At 35.8% G+C, this 17007-nt stretch overlaps 1 protein-coding gene across 5 annotated transcripts in view; it reads right to left on the bottom strand.

The window, feature by feature from the left end:
• Positions 1 to 17007, bottom strand: part of MCTP1 (multiple C2 and transmembrane domain containing 1) — a 361361-nt gene that overhangs the window by 94995 nt on the left and 249359 nt on the right. For 4 of the 5 annotated variants that reach the window (XM_027100597.1, XM_027100599.1, XM_027100600.1 and 1 more), the window contains one exon: positions 2705 to 2824. The exons of the other annotated variant lie outside the window; for it this stretch is intronic. In XM_027100597.1, the coding sequence (XP_026956398.1) occupies positions 2705 to 2824 (120 nt within the window). The remainder of the gene's footprint in view (positions 1 to 2704; positions 2825 to 17007) is intronic. 5 annotated transcript variants of the gene reach the window in all.

Genomic DNA, 17007 nt, shown 5'->3' with positions numbered 1-17007 from the left:
TGCATTGTTTTGGGGACACCAATAAGGACTTAGGGCAAAGTACCATTCTTCCAGGGCTATCTACTACGCGGTAGATAAGTAGTCAGGCACAGCATAGCAACCCCTCCAAACACTTCTCTTAATTTACATATATGTGCTTGTGAATATATGTGTGTGTGTGTGTGTGTGCAATCTATAACCAGCAAAGTATAACCCAGGTTTCTTTTCAAAAGGAGCAACCATTTCAAATGCACAGCTGGGTATGGCAGAAAACACGTAATTAGACAAATTGGATTTAAGAGTTACGTAAGGTCTCAGCTGAGCCAGTGAATGAGAAGCTGAATGAAGCGTTGTGATTGCTGCTCTGGTGCCTGGAAAGAACAGAATATGTGGATATGTGTGTTTTGGGCAAATAAAAGGCAATCACTGGGAGTTATGGGGTGTAGTTGGCATTCCATGAAAGTTAGACTGTAGCATGTTTCACAGTGGCCTGTGTTGGAGAATAAAATATTGTCCATGGCTAAAAGGGGGATTCAGTCAGAGATATGCCCACAAGGAAGGATTTGTAAGTACTATATCAGAGTTATATTTGGGGGGGAAAAGGGCAGTAGAAAAATTTACATAATATGTTAACTTTTCAATAGGCTTATAAAAATTCTCAGAGAATTTTAAGTGCAAGGGGATACATTATATATTATTATGTTTCCTCTAAAAGTGGACCTTTCCAGCCAAGGCAGGTATATTCTGAAGAAAATAACAAGCAAAGTCTATAGTTTCAGAATTTTTTACTAAGAATACTCAAACCAATGACTAAATATTGAAGATAAGCCCCCTCATAGGATTAAGAACCTGAAGCTAAATTACCACTTTTTGGCAAACATTCTTATTTGCAGATTTGTCTCAAGGCAACTGAATGAAAAGTAGAGTTTTGTGGGATGAATTGGGAGATTGGGATTGACATATATACACTAATATGTATAAAATAGATAACTAATAAGAACATGCTGTATAAAAATTAAATAAATTAATTTTTTTTTTAAAAAGTAGATTTTCTTCTCTCTCGACAACCTCCTGGAAATAAATGGGACAAAAAGGACTTGGCTCAGAGAGTCCTATCTTCTTAAAGAAAACATCCTGGATTAATTGAAAAGAGTGCCTATTAGTCCCCACGACACCAAGGCTTATGGCATTTGGGGCTTGTCTGTCAGTGTGCAAGTTACATATATATCCATAAATCCTTGCCAATAATAATAACAATGCCTTGTCTGTTGATGCTGCCTAACCATTAAAATCTCTAATAGCAATCGCATGTTTGGTTTGATAAACTTTACAAAAAAATGTTTGAACACCTCTAATTTGCAAAACACGTGCTAGAGACGGTGGCAAGTACAGAGATGAACAGTTCCTTACCTCAAATGTATAATCTCATGAGAGAGACAGAAATATATCAAATAACATAGGGAAATAAACGTGGTGCGTTGTTGGCAAACTTGCCATGGTACTTGGTGGTTGTGCATCTGGATTTTTCTTTTATTTTGATGATAAAGAAAATTATTTTGAAGAAGTCTATTTTGCTTGTGTAACCATTTAAAGTATATTTTGCTTGAGTTATTTAAAAAGAAAATTCTTTTATGTCATATGTATATGTGCAATCATTATGATGCTATTATAACAAAGTATTATATACTACTAAACTTATGGTCAAATAACTCTGTTTCCTGCGTCATTATGGGCACAATAGTTGGCCAAAGTCCTGATTATCAATCAAATGGAGGCCCTTAATGGCAAAAAAAAAAGGCAGTGTAATCTGATGTGGACAAATACCTGCCAAAGAGATCCTTATGTGTGACAAACCCTTAAATTATCCTCAACAGCTGTCTACAGAATTATAAAACTGCAAATGTTCTACGTGTGTAAGACATTCCCCTCCCATTTATTTACATATGGGAAAGTTTTTCAAGCTGTATGTTTGCTAGGGGCGTAGTGACTGAGATAGCCTAAGGGGAATGAAGACTGGTGGGAGAATAACAAACGTGATTATAATGTGGCTAGCCTCTGCTTCTCAGTCTAAAACTCTTTGAGAGAGAAAAGGTTGTTTCACACATTCGAAAAACTTTCAAAAATGCCAAGAGGGCAAGTGAGTGCAATATAACTTTCCTTAGGTTAATTGAAAGCTCTTGATCCATGAGCCAGTATCCTGATACACCCCTGACACAGAGAAGGGTGTTTGTTATTGTTCAGTGAATGAACACTGAATTAAGGTACCTGATGCACTTTTCTAGGCCAACAACCATCAAGTCTTCCTTCCTTCCAATGACAGACCACAGAGAACTGTCTTAAATAAAATACATTCGTTTGGTCTGACCACAGGTAATTTTGTGATATTATGTCTTAACTCAGGATTCATTAAGACATAAAAACAAGTAAGGAGCATAAAAGAAATAATCATTTGGAATAACCGACTTATACCTAAAAATCATAACTCATTCTTTGGTGTGCTCTCAATTTTAGTTCCTACCAAAATGAGTAATGCTAGAAATAGGTGAATACTTTCTATTGTGTTAGGACCAAAGAGTCGTTAGTTTTGAGCTGATAAAACTTTCCTCCAAACTTGAGTATTTACAGACAGAATTTCTGGTTTGCAAAACCGAATTCAATGTTGATCTTGGTGGAGAGACTAGGAATAAGAACAAAAACACATGCAAATGAGAAAGTAGAGACTTACTGTATCGCGTTGCCTGTTATCTTTCCCTGATATTATCAAGAAGTAGTTCCATGTCAATAGTAACAACAAAACCATTGGTATCATGTAGAGCTCAAAGTTCCAGACAACAAAGAGAAAGAGCTGGAGGAGAGAGAAGGAAGAAGAAAAAGATGAGTCAACTCTGAATTTCATTAAATGGACTCTCTTATCCATACTGCACTTCAAAAAGGCACACAATTAAATGCTTCAGAACAGAAAGATTTGTCTTGAAAACAAAAACTTGAGAACTTGTTAGGCATTTTTCTAAAAGCACAACCGACCCCTGGAAAGTCACTAAGATTTTTACTTTGTTTAATTTCTATGAAGGAAAAACTGATATCACTACATTGTCAACGAGGCAATTTTAATTTTTCTCCTCCAGTGAAATTATTGTTAGGTTGGACAAAATAAAGTTTTAAAAAAGAAAGGCAGCAAAATGAGCTTCACTACATTGTCAGAAATAACTGGCCTATCTGCCTTAATGATAAAGGATGAATCACCATTTAATATCAGAAACTATTTTTAAATCTCACTTGGATAATACAATGTAACAAGCATAATAGGCAGATGAAAATACCAAGTCTACACCAGAGAGCTCCCAAGATTTCACATTATGAATAATAGAACTGCTACCAACAAGTGTAAAAAATTCAGCCTTGCCATAGAAATCAAACAGCTATTAAAACAATGGAGTAACTTTGTCAAAGGAAAATTTTAAATGTCTACCTTTATTATCTTTTAAAACTACCTACTTCTCTAAGTATATAAATGATTTTTAAAATTGTATGAGGAATGTAAGTTTAAGAACTCACCTAGGCTGGCAGAAGGAACCATTTTAAGAGCATCTGCATCATAAAATAACCAGCAATGGTTATAAACTGTGACTCATCCCCATTCCCCACCAGCCTCTTATATAACCCTGCACAGATCATCTAAATTCTCTGGGTCTGTGGCCCCTGCTGCCAAATTAAGGTAATTTAAGTCAGATGGTAGTTAAGAGCCAGATTCCACCCTTGGTGCTAACTGGTCCTATAACCTCTGGCACGGTATATATCCTCCCTTTAGTTTCTTCTTCTGTAAAATGGGGATGATAAGAGTATCCACCTGAGAGGTGGCTGTGACAATTAAACAGTTGAAATGTGTTAAGGATTTAACACACTGCTTGGTACTCAGTAAGTGCTCAAAAAAAGTATTGTGTAAATGATATCAATACACTACAAAATTGAGAAAGTTAACTATTTATTAACTAAAGTCCTCAGGTAGTACATATTCTAATACTGAAAACCAGAACGTCATCTGCCTGCTAAGCTTTAGCTGAACCAAAGTATAATTGAGAATTTGAGCCAGCTGGTTGGGGTCATGCAAACATCCTGCCTTTGACAGATCAGAAGGGTTAGGAGCAGTGCCCTAAGAACACTCACATCAGGCACAGCAGCATGGGCTGTTTGCAGCCTTCTTAACAAACCTCAGCCAAGCCCACAGCCTATTCAAATTGCAGAGAAAATGAACCTGTATGGAGTGGTAGAGGGACCCCTGGCCCACGGGCCAGAAGACTGGTTCTGGGCCTTAGAAAATCACTCTCCCTCAGTGTTTTCATTTCTCAACATAGATCTGTAGATCTGATCCCCTCTAACATCCTTCCTCTAATATTTAAAATGACTTCATGATGTTACTGTACCATCAGGGATTTTTTTAAATGTGATATTAAATTTTGAAGACTGTATATTTTACTGAATTCTTTGATATTCATAACCCACATGGACACCAAAAAGCATAAATAATGGTTTAGTAACCCAAGAAATGAATTTTGTACAGAATTACATGGTAAACATAGATTCAAGTTCCTGAATAAGAAAAATCTCAAATATGTTAATGCGTGGAACGTGAGCCATATCTTCTCTTTCACCAGAAAAGTATAAAGATTTCTAGAAAAGGAAAATATTTCTGTTTAATTTTTGAAATATATACAATATATTTAAAGATGATACAAATTATAACTGATGGCTATGATTATTCTATGAAAGTATATTTAAAAAATATAATTTTTTATTCAGGAAGTGATTTAAGGCAAATTTGATAGACATCAACATATATAAAAGAGAAAATTATTTTTTGCTAGAATCCATATTAATTCTTTACATATTTATTTGTAAAATTTTGACAATCATTAAAATATAAGCTCTTTAAAGGAAGGGATTTTTTTTTCTTTTTGCTCACTGTTCTATCCCCAGAGCATAGAGTGGTGCTTGGGGCATAGTAGATGCTCAATAAATATATATTTGCTGAATTAATGAATAAATGGATACTGGGTTCCCAAGTCATTTAACATAAGTCTACTTAATTATTTGCATTAGTAAAAGTCCTATAGAGCCACTATTTAAAACCAAGTGACATCTGGAAAATGTATTCAGAATTACAACCTGTGATAGCACTAATGAATTTCTCCCTGAGGTACATAAGGTAGAAGAAGTACCTTAGTACTTCTAGAAAAATTGTCTATCCATTCTGGCTATGGAGTCATGAACCGTCTTTCCTCTTAGACCTTCCTATATAGTTGCCTTTTCCAAGAATATTCACTTGACTCAGTGTATTCTGGTCTCATGGATGGGACTCAGATTATTCCATTGCTAAATATCACCAATTGTAATGATTTTTAACCTATTGAACAAATATATTCCTCCTTGTAATGGCCACTCATTGGTGTTAAGAGTCCTGGTGTTACCCAGAGTGAATTTCTTGTTCCTTTATGTATTAGTGTTAGTTGTAGGCCAGGTATTGCACCAAATAAACTTTTCATATGATAATTCTGCAAGTAATCAATCCACCTATAATGTCTTTTTCTTCTCTAGGTTCAACAGCACTAGTTGCTTAAAGTACCAGTTACAAGGTATGGTTTCTGGACACTTCTCCATTGTGGACATCCTCTTACCACATCCAAATCAATATATCAATAGCTTTCTTAAAATATAGCACTCAGAAGTGACAGAACACTTCTTATGAATACATATGGTCTTAATATGCCCTAACAACATGAACACCAGAACACAGGATGGGAAAAGATATAGAAGAGAGAGACAAAGAAAGAAACTGCATTAGCTTTATGAATTCTCATAGTGGAAAAATAGTCTCCTTCCCCATTATGTGCTCTTTAAGAATCTAATATTTGGATAACTAAGTAAAGAGCCCTTGCTCTTGAAAATATCTTTAAAAAACAAACAAACAAGAGAGCTTTGAATAAACTCTAAATACAAAAGCATTTATTTTTCTTCTCAAAATTTAATTGAAGATTTCAAAAGGTCAAAAAAGAAACAGCATGATATATTCTTGCCTACTTTGTTGTAAATTAATTGACCATATGTGCATGAGCCTATTTATGGGCTCTCTAATCTGTTCCATTAATCTAGGTGTCTGTTTTTATGCCAATACCATACTGTTTGGGTTACTACAGATTTGTAGTTTATTTTGAAATCAGGGAGCATGATGCCTCCAGCTTTGCTCTTCTTTCTCAAGATTGCTTTGGCTATTGGTGTCTTTTGTGGTTTCATACAAATTTTAGGATTGCTTATTGCTGTGAAAAATATTGTTGGAATTTTGATAGGATTGCATTGAATCTGTACATGGCTGTGGGTAATATAGACATTTTAATAATAGTAATTCTTTCAATCTGTGAGCAAGGAATACGTTTCCATTTACTTTTGTCTTCAATTTCTTTCATCACTGTCGTGGAGTTTTTAGTGTATAGGTATTTCACTTTCTTGGTTAAATTTATTCCTAAGTATTTTATTCTTTTTGATGCAACTGTAAGTGGGATTGTTTTCTTAATTTCTCTTTCTGATAGTACATTGTTAGTGTATAGAAATGCAATAGATTTTTGTATGTTGACTTTGTATCCTGCAACTTTACTGAATTCATTTATTAGTTCTAATAGTTTTTTGGTGGAGTTTTTAGGGTTTTCTATATAGGAAACCATGTCATCTACAAATAGTGACAGTTTTACTTTTTCCTTTACAATTTGGATGTCTTTTATTTCTTTTTCTTGCTTAATTACTCTGACTAGGACTTGCAACACTATGTAGAATAAAAGTCGCAAAGTGGGCATCCTTGTCTTGTTCTTGACCTTAGAGGAAAAGCTTTCAGCTTTTTACTATTGAGTATGATGTTAGCTGTGTACTTATCATATATGGCCCTGGTTATACTGAGATATGTTGCATCTATACTCACTTTGTTGAGTTTAATCATAAATGGATGTTGAATTTTGTCAAATGTTTTTTCTGCATTTACTGAGATGATCATATGATTTTTATCCTTCATTTTATTAATATTGTATATCCTGTTGATTGATTTGTGGATATTGAAGCATCCTTGCATCCCTGGAATAAATCCCACTTAATGATAGTATACGATCCTCTTAATGTATTGTTGAATTCAGTTTGCTAATATTTTGTTGAGAATTCTTTCATCTGTGTTCATCAGGGATACTGGCCTGTAATTTTCTCTTCTTGTGGGAAAGGGAAGTTTCTTCAATAAATGGTGCTGGGAAAACTGGACAGCCACATGCAAAAGAATAAAATTCGGCTGTCTTACACCATACACAAAAATTAACTCAAAATGGATTAAAGACTTGAATGTAAGATCTATAACCATAAAACTCCTAGAAGAAAACATAGGCAATAAGCTCCTTGACATTGATCTTGGCTATGATTTTTTGGATCTGACTACCAAAACAAAGGCAACAAAAGCCAAAATAAACAAGTAGGACTTCAACAAACTAAAAAGCTTATGCACAGCAAAGGAAATCATCGACAAAATGAAAAGCCAATCTACTGAATGGGAGAAAATATTTGCAAATTATACATCCGATAAGGGGTTAATATCCAAAATATATAAAAACTCATACAACTCAATAGCCAAAAACCAAGCAAACTGATTTAAAAATGGGCAGAGGATCTGAAGGCACATTTTTTCCAAAGAAGTTGGCCAACAGGCACATGAAAAGATGCTAATCATTTAATCATCAGGGTCATGCAAATCAAAACCACACTGAGATATCACCTCACACCTGTTAGAATGGCTATTATCAAAAAGTCAAGAAATAGCAAGTGTTGGTGAGAATGTGGAAAAAAGGGATCCCTCGTGCACTCTTAGTGGGAATGCAGATTGGTACAGCCACTATGGAAGACGGTATGGAGGTTCCTCAAGAAATTAAAAACAGACCTACCATATGATCTAGCAATTCACTTCTCGGTATTTATCTGAAGAAAATGAAAATACTAATTCAAAAAGATATATGCACCCTCATGTTCATTGCAGCATTATTTACAACAGCCAAGATATGGGAACAACCTAAGTGTCCATCAGTGGATGAATGGATAAAGAAGTTATGACATATATACAGTGGAATACTATTCAGCCACAAAAAGAATGGAATCTTGCCATTTGCGATAACCAAGATGGACATAGAGGGCATTATGCTAAGTGAATTATGCTAAGTGAAATAAGTCAGAGAAAGACACCATATGATCTCACATATACGTGGCATCTAAAAATGAAACAAACAAATGAAACAAACAAATAATTAAGAAAACAGATTAGTGGTTCCCAGAGGTGAGGGAGGTGGGTGAAATGGGCTAAGGGGGTCAAAAGGTACAAACTTCCAATTATAAAATAACAAGTCATAGGAATATTGTGTACAGCATGATGACTATAGCCAATAACACTGTACTGCATATTTGAAAGTTGCTAAAGGAATAAATCTGAAAAGTCCTCATCATAAGAAAAAAAAAATACTTGTAACTGTACGGTGAGGGGTGGTAATTAGATTTACTGCAGGTGATCACTTCACAATGTATACAAATATTGAGTCATTATGTTGAACACCTGATACTAATATAGTGTTATATGTCAATTATACCTCAATTTAAAAAAAGAAAAAGAGCATGAGCACAGATTAACAATAAAAGTTATTTATTAAACACCTATGTGCTATGCAATACTGGGTGTTCAAAATTAGGATAAGACATGGTCTCTGGACTCATATTGCTAAGAATCACTACGAAAAAAGCAATTATTCTCTATAGTACTAGTGATGATTCTAATACTTGTCAATGGCGATGATCCACTAACAAAGAGCCCTCAGAGGAAGAAAGGGGTCTTTTAGCTTATTCTCTCCACACTGAAGCTTCTTTTCTCCCTGGAGCCCACTTGCATGAAGATAGGATCCTTTCCTTTATCCTACAAAATACCAAAACACTCCTGGATGGGTCTTCAGTGTTTCACCAGGGCAGCAGGAGAAAGAAGGAAGCTCAGAAAAACTCCAGGAAGGCTAAAACAATGCAGGATCTGTCCTTGGTCCTGACCACACTTTTCATAAGTTTGGGGTTTGAAAAAAAGAGACATAATGGGCTAAAATGGGACCAAAACAGCAATTAAAAAAATATATAAACCCAAAAATGCCTAGGATTTTTTGCGACCCATATATCCAGAAACCTTTTTGCCTGCATGGGACATGGAGAGAGGATCTGATGATTCTAGAATTTCTCCAGGTTAAACTAGGTAATAAGGACTCCTGCACATTTGTACAGTGTTTAATTTCCTTTGACTTCATCACTATGACATCCTTTCCTTATTTTTCCTCTCTCTCTCTCTCTGTCACATTCTCCTTACCTTTTCCCCCACTCCCCCCAACACTTTTAATAAGGAAACTTGGACCATCTATATTTTACTTTCATAAAATCCATGACCCCATTCCAAACAAAACATCTAGCCTACATTATTTAGCCTTGCTCATTAGAAACTAAAATTATTCCAAGAATTTAGTGGTTTCCTTTTTGCAAATTACTAGATGGTTGTGATTTACTGCTAAAACTCTATATCAGAAAATCTTCATGGGACATTAGAAGTACACACAACCTTCTTCATTAGAAAAAGGATATTGTGAGTTTTACACATTTTCCTGGATGGTAGAAGCTCTTTGTCAATCTGCCTTGGACTGTTAGCCACAATCATGGGATCCCTAAAAAAGCTGCTTCAGTGTGATGCACTAGAAAGAGCTTGAGAGTTTGAATCAGGCCCATGTTTTTATCCAAGCTTACTAGTCATTATCTATGTGATGTATTACTAGATTACTCTTAATTTTATTATCTGAAAGTTAAAACTATACTACTTACAGATTTGAGATGGAATTAGCCTAGTGCTTGGCAACTGTAAGATGCTCAATAAACATTAGGTATTATTACGAGCAGGAATATATTGGCTCATACTATATATAATTTTTTTGGCCCTTCTTGTAGCTCATCACTTTCCCTATTCCACTCTAGAATCCATAGGGTGGATTCAAGCATTAGAGCTGTGTTTAAAAAGCTACGTCAACTACAATAGGAAGAGATGATAAAGTGAGTGCCATTTTCAGTATTTTTATATTTAGCTTATAGTGATTACATGCAGTAATGACCCCAATTTGTTAATATCTCCATGTATCCAGGCCTTTTGAAATACTCTCCCACGATGACACTGAGATTAGACACAGGACTAGTTTTGGCCGAGGGAAGAGTTGTAAAAATGCTGAACACAGAGGCTTAAAAAGCACTTGTTCATTGGGTTTTTCCCTCTGCACTCTTCAAAGCCTGAGCCCATGTCAACAAGCACAGGCTAGTCTGCTGAGTGATAAGAAACATGTGATACAGTTGTCTCCATTGCCCCAGTTGGAAGCCAGCCAGCATCCAGAAGCAAAGTTGCCTAACTGGCCAGAAGCTGACCAGAGATGCATAAGTGAGCCCAGCTGAGAACAAAAGAAATACCCAGCTGAGCCTGATCCAACTTGATCCAATGATCAGCCTGATCCAATGATTCACCTACAGAATCATTACTAAATAAATGGTAGTTGCTTTGCGCTACTAATGGAGTGGTTTTTTATACAGCAAATGCTAACTGATACATATTTTCTCTCCAAGGAGAAAGTATGGTAGAGTAAAATATGGTCTGGACCAGGAGCCTGAAGAAGCGTTTTAGTTCCATTTCTGCTATATGATCATCATAAGACCTTGGGCAGATCAGTTATTCTCTTTTATTTTAGTCTATTATCTATAAAATGGAAATGGTAATACCTGTCTATTTCACAAGTAGGCTATGGGAAACAAATTATGTAATATACATGAAAATGCTTTATCAGAAAGTACTATACCAATGTAAGTAATGTCAATTTTATGTTTTTCATATTTAAAATTGTTTCTGAAAAATAACAGACTTTATAAAATAATACTCCAAGATAAGTCAACATGATAATTGTTCTTCGAGCAGTTATAGAAGATGGATGGTGTTCCTTAGAGGGATTTCTGTGTGGTCTGGGAGGAAGGGGTTTGCTGGAAGGAAGCCATAAGTATTGGGTTGGCCAAAAGGTTCGTTCGGTTTTTTTCCATAAGATGGCTCTAGTAGCACTTAGTTGTCTTTAATTTCATTCGAAACAATTTTGTTAGATTGTATGTGACAGCTGTCATACCAGCGTGCATTTAAAAAAAAAACTTATCAAAACTGGTGAATTTTTGTGTAGCCATTTTATTATTGAAGATGGAAGAAAAAAAGCAACATTTTTGGCATATTATGCTTTATTTTTTCAAGAAAGGTAAAAAGGCAACTGAAACGCAAAAAAAAAAAGGTTTGTGCAGTGTATGGAGAAGGTGCTGTGACTGATCAAGCATGTCAAAAGTGGTCTGCAAAGTTTTGTGCTAGAGATTTCTCGCTGGGCAGTGCTCCATTGTTGGGTAGACCAGTTGAAGTTGATAGCAATCAAATAGAGACAATTGAGAACAATCACCGTTATACCACACGGGGGATAGCCGACATACTCAAAATATCCAGAGCATCGAAAATCATTTGCACCAGTTTGGTTATGTTCATTGCTTTGATGTTTGGGTTCCACATAAGTTAAGAGAAAAAAACCTTCGTGACCTTATTTCTGCATGCGATTCTCTACTGAAATGCAATGAAAACTTTCTGTTTTTAAAACAAATTGTGACGGGTAATGAAAAGTGGATATCGTACAATAATGTGGAATGGAAGAGATTGTGGGGCAAGTGAAATGAACCACCACCAATCACACCAAAGGCAGATCTTCATCCAAAGAAAGTGATGTTGTGTATATGGTGGGATTGGAAGGAAGTCCTCTATTATGAGCTCCTTACGGAAAACCAAACCATTAATTCCAACAAGTACTGCATCCAATTAGACCAACTGAAAGCAGCACTTGACGAAAAGCATCCAGAATCAGTCAACAGAAAACACATAATCTTCCATCAGGATAACGCAAGACCGCATGTTTCTTTGATGACCAGGCAAAAACTGTTACAGCTTGGCTGGGAAGTTCTGATTCACCGCTGTATTCACCAGACATTGCATCTTTGGATTTCCATTTATTTCAGTCTTTACAAAATTCTCTTAATGGAAAAATTTCAATTCCCTGGAAGACTGTAAAAGGTACCTGAAACAGTTCTTTGCTCAAAAAGATAAAAAGTTTTGGGAAGATGGCATTACGAAGTTGCCTGAAAAATGGCAGAAGGCAGTGGAACGGTGAATACGTTGTTCAATAAATTTCTTGGTGAAAATGAAATATGTGTCTTTTATTTTTACTTCAAAGCTGAAGGCACTTTTTGGCCAACCCAATATTAAACTTATGAGGGGTTGCACTGAAATGTTTTACTAATAATCAGAGCAAGAAAAATCCAGATCTTTAGAGAAAGTCATTATTGCTAGTAAATGACATTAGCATACATTGTAGATTTTGTGAAGTCTGGAGTTGAAAAAAATTAGGTTTTTAAATGTTAATAATTTTTAACATTCTCATTCCCCTAGATATAAAAGTATCTTGTTCTGAACTACCAGCTTTAAGAATGTCAATTCCTGTCCATACATTTTTTTTCACTTTTAAATCCAAATACCTTCTATCTAAATCAGTGTTATCTTGCATATGATTTTATCACTAACATCACAAAACACAATCCTTCAGTGTCTATTTGTGCCAGGCTTTAAAAGCAACCTGCTTTTTTAAACATCTTTATTGGAGTATAATTGCTTTACAATGGTGTGTTAGTTTCTGCTGTATAACAAAGTGAATCAGCTATGTGTATACATATATCCCCATTTCCCTTCCCTCTTGCGTCTCCCTCCTACCCTCCCTATCCCACCCCTCTAGGTAGTTACAAAGCACCGAGCTGATCTCCTTGTGCTATGCGGCTGTTTCCCACTAGCTATCTACTTTACGTTTGGTAGTGTATATATATCCATGCCACTCTCTCACGTCGTCCCCGCTTACCCTTCCCCCTCCCTGTGTCCTCAAGTCCATTCTCTATGTCTGCGTCTTTATTCCTGTCCTGCTCCTAGGTTCTTCAGAGCCACTTTTTTTTTTTTTTTTTTAGATTCCATATATATGTGTTAGCATACGGTATTTGTTTTTCTCTTTCTGACTCACTTCACTCTGTATGACAGACTCTAGGTCCATCCACCTCATTATAAATAACTCAATTTTGTTTCTCTTTATGGCTGAGTGATATTACATTGTATATATGTGTCACATCTTCTTTATCCATTCATCTGTCGATGGACACTTAGGTTGCTTCCATGTCCTGGCTATTGTAAATAGAGCTGCAATGAACATTGTGGTACATGACTCTCTTTGAATTATGGTTTTCTCAGGTTATGTGCCCAGTAGTGGGACTGCTGGGTCATATGGTAGCTCTATTTTTAGTTTTTTGAGGAACCTCCATACTGTTCTCCATAGTGGCTGTGTCAATTTACATTCCCATCAACAGTGCAAGAGGGTTGCCTTTTCTCCACACCCTTCCCAGCATTTATTGTTTCTAGATTTTTTGACGATGGCCATTCTGACTGGTGTGAGGTGATACCTCATTGTAGTTTTGATTTGTGTTTCTGTAATGATTAGTGATGTTGAGCATCCTTTCATGTGTGTGCTGCCAATCTGTATATCTTCTTTGGAGAAATGTCTAGTTAGGTCTTCTGCCCATTTTTGGATTGGGTTGTTTGTTTTTTTGATATTGAGCTTCATGAGCTGCCTGTATATTTTGGAGATTAATCTTTTGTCAGTTGGTTCATTTGCAAATATTTTCTCCCATTCTGAGGGTTGTTTTTTCGTCTTGTTTATGGTTTCCTTTGCTGTGCAAAAGCTTTTAAGTTTCATTAGGTCCCATTTGTTTATTTTTGTTTTTATTTCCCTTTCTCTAGGAGGTTGGTCAAAAGGATCTTGCTGTGATTTATGTCATAGAGTGTTCTGCCTATGTTTTCCTATAAGAGTTTTATAGTGTCTGGCCTTACATTTAGGTCTTTAATCCATTTTGAGTTTATTTTTGTGTATGGTGTTAGGGAGTGTTCTAATTTCATTCTTTTACATGTAGCTGTCCAGTTTTTCCAGCACCACTTATTGAAGAGGCTGTCTTTTCTCCATTGTATATTCTTGCCTCCTTTATCAAAGATAAGGTGACCATATGTGCGTGGGTTTATCTCTGGGCTTTCTACTCTGTTCCATTGATCTATATTTCTGTTTTCGTGCCAGCACCATACTGTCTTGATTACTGTAGCTTTGTAGTATAGTCTGAAGTCCATGAGCCTGATTCCCCCAGCTCCGTTTTTCTTTCTCAAGATTGCTTTGGCTATTCAGGGTTTTTCGTGTTTCCATACAAATTGTGAAATTTTTTTGTTCTCATTCTGTGAAAAATGCAATTGGTAGTTTCATAGGGATTGCATTGCATCTGTAGATTGCTTTGGGTAGTATAGTCATTTTCATAATGTTGATTCTTCCAATCCAGGAACATGGTATATCTCTCCATCTGTTTGTATCATCTTTAATTTCTTTCATCAGTGTCTTATAATTTTCTGCATACAGGTCTTTGTCTCCCTAGGTAGGTTTATTCCTAGGTATTTTATTCTTTTTGTTGCCATGGTAAATGGGAGTGTTTGCTTAATTTCTCTTTCAGATTTTTCATCTGAAAATGTATAGGAATGCAAGAGATTAGTGTATAGGAATGCAAGAGATTTCTGTGTATTAATTTTGTATCCTGCTACTTTACCAAATTCATTGATTAGCTCTCGTAGTTTTCTGGTAGCATCTTTAGGATATTCTATGTATAGTATCATGTCATCTGCAAACAGTGACTGCTTTACTTCTTTTCCGATTTGGATTCCTTTTATTTCTTTTCCTTCTCTGACTGTTATGGCTAAAACTTCCAAAACTATGTTGAATAACAGTGGTGAGAGTGGGCAACCTTGTCTTGCTCCTGATCTTAGTAGAAATGGTTTCAGTTTTTCACCGTTGAGAATGATGTTTGCTGTGGGTTTGTCATATATGGCCTTTATTATGTTGAGGTAAGTTCCTCTATGCCTACTTTCTGGAGGGTTTTTGTCATAAATGGGTGTTGAATATTGTCGAAAGAAGAGCGACCTACATTTTAATCATAAGTATTCAGAATGGCTATTTTGAAAATCTATAATTTACTGAAAGGTAAATGACATAATTTGTCCTAACAAGTATCTTATATCACATTGCATACAATGAACTTTAGGGGGAAAGTCCTGCAAGGAAGGCTGGGAAGGCTGAGACTATCTTCATTTTATGAATGAGGAAACTGAGGCTCAGAAGGTTAAACTCGTCTAAGGACATCCTCTACTGAGTGGCAAAGTGAGCTAACTCCCAATCCAGTGTGCTTTTCCCACAATGCTCCACTGCTTCTAAGGTAAAGGATTTTATAGTGAATGTTGATGCTCTGAAGGTCTCAATTATTTAGGGACTGATTATACAATTTGTAGATTTTTTTTCTATCTCTACTTCTTCTCCTTCCTCTTGCTCTGGGATAACCACTAAATGCAATACCACTTTTTAGGTGCTCTGGTAAAGGTCTGGCATGTCAAAGAGGTCAAACACTAATGGTCAAAATGAGGTTTGTAGAGACAATTTCATTCTTCCTTTCCCTCACTCTCTTGCATGGCTCTGAATAATCAAAGTTAGCTATTCACATGGTTTCTATTAAATGGGGTTTTCTTCTGTCCGAAATGTTTAGAAGAGGTTAGCAAGGTGGCTGTAAAGGCAAAGACTGGAAAATAATTGAGCCAATTACATTTTACAAGCAAAAGAAGCCTTACTTTTTCACATGAAGATTAAACAAACAAAAAGACCTTTTCTACTCAGAAGCTAATGAAGGTGGGCTTGCGCTTTTCACTTCCATTTAAACACGGCAAATTATATAAAGTAGAGTGAATGATTCAAAATGTTAAGATTTTATAGCAATACCATTTCTTAGGAGGTGCAAGATGTACCTGATTTTTCTTTCTTTGAGCCTGGGGTTTTAAGAGTCTCAGGCAGGGACTGGGCCGTCCAGATCATCCCATCAATTGATGCTCTCATTGAAGTGCAGTGGAAGATGCCTGCATTCAATGATCATTCAGTGCGACACATGACAGTATCCCTGGGGGAGCGCACTTCAGAAAAATCATTTAAGTTGGAATATTGAAATATCCTATTCTTTTGCAAACTACAGTATATTTTAAAAAAGAAATCTCATCCAAAATGATTAACACTTCCTACTGTTCAGGAAAAAAGCCTGCCCTTTCAGACTAACAGCTGTGAATCATTAGCTCTCCAGTGATGAGATGTGTTTGATGAGTATTTTTCTTTCTAATTAAGAGATGAGATTCTCTATTTGACTGTCTCTTCAGAAAGAAGTGAAGAAAAAATTCTCTGCCTACATGGAAAGGCCATCTCCTACAAAACAATTAATTATTTCAAGGCTCTTTTAGAAAATCCCTTTCCTCCCTAATTTCAATTCATTTTTTTTCCTTAAACTTAACACATTTACGGCCTTTACAGTATTAACCCATTTTTCACCCAGCCTTCACCCTCTGTTTACCTGTTTGTTTCATCATTCAAAAATGTCTATATCAGACGAAATAAAATGAGGAAATATAACAAAAGTAAGTACATGCTTATGCTAACAGCATTTGATGTGACAATATTCACTGATGTGAGAGAGGCCTCAAATTAGAAAGATAATAAATACATAGTGTTTGCCTCTTGAGGAAATAAGCATTGCTTAAAAAAAAAACAACTTTTAAGGGGTCTAGCCACATATAAAAACTGGTTATGGTAATTAATCCCTAAAAGGAAACTATTTTACGTCTACCATTAAGAGTGGCCCTAAAGAAGAAAGCTAGTGGATGTAAAGTGGAACTCAAAATATATGTCTTTTCTTTTTTGAAAAAGCCATCATCCAGGTTAAAAAAATTCCTGA

The sequence above is a fragment of the Aethalodelphis obliquidens genome, unplaced genomic scaffold (genome assembly GCF_003676395.1).
Source record: "Aethalodelphis obliquidens isolate GAN/ISIS:26980383/991018 unplaced genomic scaffold, ASM367639v1 scaffold4, whole genome shotgun sequence".
Lineage (NCBI taxonomy): Eukaryota > Metazoa > Chordata > Mammalia > Artiodactyla > Delphinidae > Aethalodelphis > Aethalodelphis obliquidens.
The sequence above is the reverse complement of the archived record's forward strand: the minus strand, read 5'-3'. Positions and strand labels throughout refer to the sequence as shown.